Source organism: Carlito syrichta, unplaced genomic scaffold, assembly GCF_000164805.1.
Source record: "Carlito syrichta isolate Samal-C Ts95f unplaced genomic scaffold, Tarsius_syrichta-2.0.1 Scaffold305680, whole genome shotgun sequence".
Lineage (NCBI taxonomy): Eukaryota > Metazoa > Chordata > Mammalia > Primates > Tarsiidae > Carlito > Carlito syrichta.
In genome coordinates this window covers 129,242-138,441 of record NW_007249776.1, presented here as the reverse complement: position 1 = coordinate 138,441, position 9,200 = coordinate 129,242, and the positions used below count along the sequence as shown (strand labels likewise).

The window sequence follows — 9,200 nt, the reverse complement described above, 5'->3', positions numbered from 1 at the left end:
TAAAGGCACAATTCCTATTTATCGTGCAAGATGGTACCAACCTCTGCAAACCAACCTCTTCACCGACAATGCAGCCCAAGACATGGTGGGCATCTCCATGAGAGATGCTATGTCTGAAGGATTGACGAAGTGGTCAAGACTAGTTTTGACGACAGGCGACATTCACCTTCTGAACTCAACCCTCATCCCACCCTCCCCCAGGCTGTACATTGAAACTCTACCATCCCGGGCTTAGGAGAATTCGAGGGAGCATTGGCTGTGCTGAGTGGCACATTGGTAGGGGTGGGAGGTGCAATGCAGTGATGCTAGCCACAGACAATGAGGTTACCAGGTAGTGATTTGAGCTTTATTAATGACACCTCTCCAGAGGCTGCTCAGGGAGGCCCTCAGAGAGCCTCTGCCTCCTCACGTATAACCCAGAGGATGTCTTGCGAGCAGAGCCGAGGAAGAGCTTCCAGGTCACCTGCACTCCACGCCTGCGTCTTCGCTGTGGCCGCAGTTGTGAGAGCCCCAGTTATTCTTCCTGCAGCTCCACAGGGTGCTTTCTGACCCTTGACATTCAACATCATCCAGCCAGATCTCCCCAGTGCCTTGATTGGGAGATGGGGGAGAGAAGGAGAGGAGAATTAGAACCAAAGCAAAGCAGGCACATTCATGGCTGGGAGCTCCTATCTGGAGCAGGCTGCCAAATTCTCCCACATCCAATCAGGTCCATGTGCTAATGGCTAGTCTGGTCTTTCATAAAGACTCCGTCTCTGTTCTGTTCTCTACCCTTCGACAAAAGTGTCATGCAATTATTTGATACTTAATACACGCGTGATTTGAAATCTCCTCCCGGGGTATGTCCCAGCGTTTGGCCTCTTCCCTTCTAGTTCACTACTTCTGCACCCACCCTCCTCACAGCCCTCTTTAATCTACTCTAAAGCAAGCCACCTCTCCCAAACCTCCTTCCTTCGGACAGAATTACAAATAGTTGGATTATTTGATTGCAGACATTTATATGACAACATGACTTCATCTATAGAGGCTTATTCTGCACAAAGAAAAGGTGCATTTTAGAAGAGCATCACAGTCCAATTTTCAGATTAAAAAGCAGGTATTTGCCAGGTTTGTGGCTTATGCCTGCAATCCCAGAACTTTGGGAGGCTGAAGCGCGAGGATCACTTGAGGCCAAGAGTTCAAGACCAGCCTGGGCAATTTAGTGAGATCTCATCTTCATGAAAAAAGAAATTCAAAATAAAAAATAAAAAGCAGGGGTGGGATAGAGACAAAGAACATTCGGGGTGGGGAGCAAGAGAAACTCTGCTGGGTCAGCTCTTAGGAAGAAAGGGCTCAGCTCAGAGACTTAACTCCTTTGCTCAAAGTTTGAACTTTTGGCTGAAAGACATGGGCTGAGTCTTTAGCATCCAGGGCATTGTCTCCAAACTGATTTTAGTAAGTCACGCCTCCATTCATTTTCTCTTTCCTTCTCACCTTCCCTTTAAGGCTGATCACAGCCAAGACTGCTAGACAATCCAAGCTGCTGGTTCCGACAGTGGAGAGAACATCTGTGTCCCCTGCCTTGTGTCTTCGCTCCAGTTCCAGCAACTCAGCCGTCCCCCCGGAGAGCCACCCCCCACAGACACCCTTGGCCATGTTGCATTCTGACTCCAGGGCTGGACAGACACTGACCCAAGCCAGCCCAGTCAGAGCCCTGGTCAAGCCTTCCCTGTTGCTGTTGGAGCAGACGGGCGACCTTCCTGCTGGGGATGTCAAGGTGGAAGGATGCAATCCTGGATCCCTGAGCTGAAGGACTTTTCAATGGCTTGAACCAACACTTTTCTTTTAACCCAAACCAACTCACTCACTGGCAACCAAAGAGTATGAACTCTCCACCAGTGAGAGAGAGCCATCTTCACACTTCTGGGGTAGAGGCCTCTGGCTGATGATTCACTTACCAGCTCCCACTCCATGCAGGGCCTTTCCCCTGGAATAACCCAGCATGCGGCAGAAGACGGTGGCATCGGCATTGTCCCAGCTGTCATCGCAAATTGTCCCCCAGGTTCTGTTATAGTAAATTTCAGCCCGGCCTCGATAGCCACCGCCATTAATCCTGACGTGCATTAGGGTTTCACCTGAGAAAAAACACACATGAGAGAGGCAAGGAAAGCACCCAGGGCTTTCTGTAAATGCAGGCTCTTCTTTTTCATTTTTGGAAGTTCTATAGTTGTAGAAAAGGCGTCCCCAATTTGGCTGTCACTGGAACCTGGAAGAAGCCTGGTGTCACTTGACTGCACCAATGCAACCTGGCAGGCAGCCTCCATGCATCTAGACCTGCAGGCGTCAGGCCATAGGAGCAGAGGCCTCTGTGGCTTGTTTGCAAATTCCACAGACCACACCTTGTCATGTGCTGCAGAGGGAATAAAAGAAAGGTTGAAGAAAGGAAGGGAGGAAAGAATGGAAGGACAGAGGAAAGAAGGAGGGAGGGGAGGGTTGAAGAGAGGGAGAGAAGGAAACTGGGGCACTCTTCCTGTGTGCCATGGGTGGCTTATAAAAGCTGATGGGTCCATCAACTTTTCCCAAAAATGAGAAACTTGTCTGAGAACCAAGGTCTTTCCCCAGCACATACACAATTTTCATCTACAAAATTGACTCGAAAGCACAGACTAAAGAGAATAGAAATAGCGATGACCTCTTTCACCTTTTTGTCCCTTTTCTCCTTGCTGCCCAGAAGATCCTGTTGTGAGAAGAACCACATCATGTGAAGGAAACCCAGCCAGGACGCCCTCGCCCTCATTGGCCAGGGAGGGGGCAACGGGTGAAGGGGGCGGGGAGGCTGTCAGACTCTCCGCTTGGCCTTGCCTGTAACCTGGCCTCACAAGGACAGAATTGCCCTGGGAACCAGTGGAGCACCAGGAAATAGGCCTGAGCTACAGCAGAAAGGGCTACAGCAGCTAGACTGGTGAGGGACTTTTGACAGGTCAGAGACATGGAATGGGATGGGAGCATCTCCTTCATGGGAACTCTCTGGGGGTTGGAGCATGGATGCCCATGGCTACATGTAGGTTCACACATCTGCCTCCCAGAGGCTGTGCTGTGCCTTGTTCGCTGCTGGACCCTCGACGCCCAGGACGATGCCCAGCACAAGGCTTGTCGACCGAATAAATAAATCCCTACCCTACCCCGAACCTCTCAAAATAGGATCTCTCTTAAGAACCCACAAACCAGAAACAGAGGCCTTACCTGGCCCTCCTGGGTCTCCCTTTTGGCCAGCTGGTCCAGGCGCTCCCTTGGGGCCTGCCAGCCCGGGGCTCCCCTGTTCTCCCTTCATGCCTGCAGGGCCTGAGAGAAGGAGGATCACCCCGTCAGATGACCAGTTCTGCTTTCCCAGGGGGACCCAAGGGCCTTTGCACTCAATAAATGAGCTGTCCCAAACTACCAGGTCTCCCCTGTGAATAGGCCAAGGGAATGTTCTGCCTTTGATCCAACTGGGGGTTGCTCCGATTGCCTGACTCCCACATAAATGCTGTTGAGGGCACACAGGTGGACATAGCTGATGGGACTCCAATTGTCGGTCCTTCATAACTGTGTGGAAGGGCTAGCCATTCTGGGAGAATTTGCTGGAATGTTTCTTAGCCTCAATGTCTCCAGTTAGCACATTAAAATAGCAATAAAACCTCTGACTGTGAGGTAGACTGAGTTGTTCAAGACATGTGTCTCTGAAACTTTGCTTTAGGGCTCCCCTGGCAGGGCTGTTGGGGAGAGAGCTCAGTAGTCAACTGTATGCACGGGCAACTGTATGCAGAACTCTGGGGCTGACTGTATGCAGGGCTTAGGGGGTGACTGTATGCAGAACTTTGGAGGCAAGACAGACAATGAGAAAGCCTAGTGAGAGGCAGCGGAGGCCGAGAGCAGGGGCTGGAGGCCAAGAGGTAAGTGGGCCACAGCAGAGATGAGGCGTGCCCTCCCCAGGTGGGAGAGGAAGGTGCCCAGCTCCATGGTAGCTACACAGCCTGGAAACCCCACCTGCGCCGATTCCCCTGATGCTTTCAACCTTTGCCATCCTGAGCCCCCAGCCCCCACACCCTACAACCCTGAGATGCTGAGCTCCCATCATTCTCCAGGTTTTCCTGGGGAGAAATGCGAGGTTGGAGTGACAGGGCCCGGGAATCTTAGCCTCAACTCTGGGGGAAGGTCACCACGGCTGTGTGTTCAAAGTCAACACGCCCTGCCCTCCGAGCAGGCAGTCCTCCTGTCATCAGGCTGAAAGATTAAAATGAAGCTGGCCCTTTACCTGGAACTCCTGATTCTCCTTTTGTTCCCTTCTGTCCTTGAAGTCCTAAGATCAAAACAAAAAAAGGGGGGGAGGAGATAATAAAACCTAGATATTAGACACTTTTAATCTTAGACAACCTCTACCTTTTGTCTGATGAATACAGACAGAAAGATACATTGGTTCTCCACAATTGTTTAAAGCCTCTTCAGCAGAGCATAAAGGGAGACAGTCTGCAGATGGATGGACGTGGATGAGTTGGGGGAAAGCAGACACGTGCCGGATAAAAGGCAGGTTAGACAGATCCCAGGCTCGGTTGCCCTTCCTTGTCCACCGGTAGCCTGACTTGGTATCTAAATCCAACCCCATTCCTTGCTGTTACATTTTATTGGAAGAGAATATTGATTGATATTTTGAAAATAGAGTTATTATGATTTCCAAAAGACTGTGGAGGAGACCCAGTGGCCACCGGGAGCTTTGGGGTCCTCACCCACAGTAGGTGCCCTGTAAGTATTTGTTGGTTTGTTTCTTTGTGGCCCCCAGTGTGGATAAAGGAGCTCATGTCCAGAAAATGGCATAATGATAACTGCAATCATTGGTGATGACCCTCCCTTCCTTCTTTATTTCCTTCTTTCCACCCACTCGTCCCCAATGAGGGACTCACTACATTGTCCAGGCTTCACTGGGCTCAAGCAATCCTCCTTCCTCAGCCTCCGAGTAGCTGGGACTACAGGCACACAAAAGCACACTCCTATTCATCCCTTTATTCAGTAAACTTTCATGGAAGACCCACTGTCCGCAGCACCCTGCTGGGTCACTGTGGGATAATAATTTGTTGCTTTAGCAACATCGTGGTCTCTCAACTTTAAGTGACAATATTGATTTTGTTTCAGGGAAATAGGACTCCCCGAGACAGTTACACACACTTGGAAAAATGCAAGCTCATTATTGACCATCAAGTAACAGTTGTTAGAAGGTAACGAGGGGAATGTAAATAGCTCATGTCCAAGACCTTGACGAGTTTCCCTCCTCAAACACAAGGCCGACCTTGACCAAAGATCCACCTTTTTTTTTTGGAGTCGGAGTCTTCCTCTGTCACCCAGGCTGGAGTGCAGCGGCACGATCACAGCTCACTACAGCCTCAACCTCCTGGGTTCAGGCTATCCTGCCACCTCAGCATCCCAAGTAGCTGGGACTACAGGCACATGCCACCATGCCTGGCTAAATCTTTGATTTTTTTGTAAAGTGTTGTTTAGACTGGCCTCGAACTCCTAGCCTCAAGCAATCCTCCCACCTGGATCTCCCAAAGTGCTAGGATTACAGACATGAGCCAGCACGCCTGGCCAGGGACAGGGTCTCTATTGTCCAAGCTGGAGTGCAATGGCACGATCATAGCTCATTGCAGCCTCAAACTGCTGGGCTCAAGCGATTCTCCTCACCTCAGCCTTCCAAAATGCTGGGATTATAGGCATGTGCCACCACGCCCAATTACTTTTTATATTTTTGTAGAGACAGGATCTTGCTATGTTGCCCAGGCTGATCTCAAGCTCTTGGGCTCAAGCGATCCTTCCATTTTGGCCTCCCAAAGTGCTAGGATTACAGGTGTGAGCCACCGCACCCGGCCATACCACTGTTTTAATAATTACTGGAAACTTCAGGGAGCTCAGTCATCCTCATTACAGTTGCCTGGGGGACATTCCTACCTGACCTGCCCCTGCCTCCCACTCCAATCCCTGGATTTCCTGAGCATCTACAGTGCACTGATTAGTGGAGGGTGAGACAAGGGCCCGGGCTGACCTCTTCAGGGCCCCTTCTTAGAATTAGTGAGCAAAAACATTCTTAACTCCTGGCCACAATTCAGATGACACCTCTGGGGCTTGGTGCCACCTGGGGAGGAGGGTCAGAGAGCCAAGTACCTGCAGCTGCTACCGCAGGTCAGAGTGAAAAGAGAAGCTGGAAACACTGGAAGATTCTGAGAGGATAACCATTTCTGTTTTTCATTTTCAGGATGGGGACAGACCTGAGGCTGGTCAGGTTCTTCTAAGAGTTGGAGGTGCCTTAGAGGTCAGGCCCTGGCAAACAGGCCCCAACTTACCCAGGGCCATTTGCGCATGCACTGGTCCCTCTGATTAGAAAGCCTTACCCCATTGGTCCACTTAAAGAGCTCGGATTTAACCTATAAACCCTGCAAAGAAGTCAGATGTCGCTGACTGTGATGTCAGATGACATCACCTCTGGCTTTGCCCAGTGGATGATGTCCTTTCTCCCCAGGCAGTAGAGCAAAGCGGCTTTAGAATCACACAGCCCGGGCTTGAGTCTACCTCTGTCTTCTACTGGTTTTGTGACCTTGGGCCAGGTGTCCCTGCTCTGAGCCTCAGTTTCCTCCTTGTTGCCTCTTAAGGCACTTGTGAGACTGAAATAAAGTCCTGTGTGCCCATCCAGTGCTGAGCCCATGACTGACCATGCCGAATAAATAGTGCCACAGGGACCCCGTGAACCCTGTTTGCACATGTCTGTCTTCCTGCCAGGTAGGAAGCATCGTGGACACTCGTGCAGAGCTCCTGCATGAGCTCTGGGCCGGCTGGTCAGCAAACTCCTGGTAAATGTTTGCTCCCGACCTGAAGAAGCTTAGTCAAGATTACCTAGAAGAAGCAGTAGAAGTTTCTCCTTTCTGCTGACTTGCATCTGAATAGCATGTCAAGCTGGCAGGGGAGAAGACCACACTCAGAAATATGTCTGTGGTGGTGATCTAGCCTCTTGGCCATCTCTGTCTGTATCCTAGAGGGTCTAATGTTGCAGAAATTTCTACCTTAAGATCCTGTCCCTAGAAGCAAGATTCAGGAACCGTGGGACACTGTAACCTCCTTTTATCGTTACCACCCAAACAGGTGCACCTTTTCAAAGTCCCCTAAAGCACAGAACGATAAGCACCCTCTAGAGAAGACGGAAAACCTAGGCAAGACCCTGCTTACCAAGCCCATGGCCCTGAGCCTGCCCATCCCGGGGACTCAACATTTTCTGTGCCAGAGATCTTCATATACTACCTCACTCCATCTTTCAGCCACCCTGCAAGGCAGGGCAATTTCCCTCCTCTGCAGAAGAGGCAATTCACAGTCTGAGATGCCAGGTGAGTTATCCAAGGACACACTGGCGTGGATGGGGAAGCCAGGCTTGGTGTCCCACTGTGCCCTGTGGGCTTCTTTGTGCCATCAGCCTGCCAGGCTCACTCCTCCCTGGTGTTTCACTTGGGCTGTCCACTTGACCTCAAAGACATCTCCAGTCTCCGTTGGGTCATCTCTTTTTTCTAAAAAAGGAGTAGCCAAACTAGAGGGTGCATCAGAATCGCCTAGGTGGGACTTGACTTGTGGAAGAACAACTTGCCAGGCCCTCCTTTGAGTTGCTGATTCACTGGGACTGGGGTGGATTCTGAGAACCCGCATTTCCAACAAGTTCCCAGGGGATGCTGATGCTTTTGGCTCAGGGATCACACTTTGAGGAGCACTACCCTAAAAAAAACTCATTTTCTTCAGGGACCAGCTCACAGCCCACCTCCTCCAAGCAGCCTTCCTGTCTCTGTGGGAACTCACAGCCCCCTCCCACATCTGAGCTTTCCTAGAATCACAGCTCACATGACAGAGGTTGGCCTTGATGAAACACCTTTTGATATGTGTTTAAAGGGTGTCGGGTTTGCCTTCAAAATTTCCCTCTTCATGAGGAAGAAATTAGATTTGAGGTTTGTGTGAATTCTCTCCAAGTCTCACTGGATCCTAAAATGATGCTGGTTGAGTGGCTGTGCATTGACTAATCGATGAAGGGACTAGAAATTACTTCACTATAAATCAAGACAGCGTTCCGATTGGATCAGCTCCTGCACCTTAGAGGGAGAAATGGCTGAAAAATAAGATCGAGACCTGCATGTTGTAAAACTACATTGGGGAGCAAATGGATACTGGGTTTTTCTTCTTAACCACCCGCAAAGTTTTTCCCTCGGTATTACAAACTTAGCAAGCTGAGAGGGCCAAAAAATGTACTTGCAAGATGTTTTTGCGGAAATAATTTTCCCCCAACAAAATAATTTGTTCATTTAGAAAGCACATGCTTTCCTATTGTTTTGCATTGAGTTGTTCTGACCAAAATCTTAGATTGTTCCTGCTCTGAGGGGAAATTGCTTATTTTAGACCTGGAGAGCTGCCAAGCTGTCAGAGACCTGGATTTTCTTTCACTCAGCTCACATGCCACAGAAGAGAGAGCCACGGCTCAGCAGAGGCAGGTACTGGCTCATGGTCACCCAGCTAGTCGGTGGCAAGTCTGAGTTCTGGCTCAGGTCTCCTGTGTCTGACTTAAATATATAAATTTCCAATAAATTAGGAAACTCCTTCAATACCACCCCAACCTACAGGCTAGGAACAGCCTGGCAAATTTAAGATTAATCTAATAACTGACTCCAAGAAGATGGAGGAGAAGGGACTCAAAATTGGGATGTATGCAGACTTCCACAAGGTTTATAAGAAACTTAGAGGAAAATGAGGAAGAGTATATGTTTTTCTTTTGAAGACAGGGTCTTGTTCTGTTGTTCAGGCTGAAGTGTGGTGGCACAATCATAGTTCACTGCAGCCTCAAACTCCTGTGCTCAAGTGATCTTCCTACTTTAGTCTCTTGAGTAGCTGAGACTACAGGTGTGTGTTACCACACCTGGCTAATGTTTTTATTTTATTTTTGTAGAGATGAGATCTCACTATAATGCCCAGGCTGTTCTCAAATGACTGGGCTCAAACAATCCTCCCGCCTTGGCGTCCCAAAGTGCTGGCATTATAGGCATGAGTCATCGCACCCACCCAGCTGAGGAAGAGTTTTGAAAATGATGATTTAGTTATCTGACTTGGTGGAATTTACCAAATTCCTGGGTGACCTCAGTACTTAGATATTGGGAATGGAAATAACTGAGAAA

At 49.5% G+C, this 9,200-nt stretch overlaps 1 protein-coding gene across 1 annotated transcript in view; it reads right to left on the bottom strand.

Annotated features, from left to right (window-relative positions):
• Positions 1–324: 324 nt before the first annotated feature.
• The window catches only part of MARCO (macrophage receptor with collagenous structure), a 42,545-nt gene continuing 33,669 nt past the window's right edge, over positions 325–9,200 (bottom strand). Inside the window, exons 13-17 of the mRNA XM_008062234.2 lie at positions 4,274–4,318; positions 3,223–3,321; positions 2,672–2,716; positions 1,938–2,114; positions 325–590 (exon numbers count right to left, since the gene is read on the bottom strand). Of these exons, the coding sequence (XP_008060425.2) occupies positions 460–590; positions 1,938–2,114; positions 2,672–2,716; positions 3,223–3,321; positions 4,274–4,318 (497 nt within the window). The 3' untranslated portion in view covers positions 325–459. The remainder of the gene's footprint in view (positions 591–1,937; positions 2,115–2,671; positions 2,717–3,222; positions 3,322–4,273; positions 4,319–9,200) is intronic.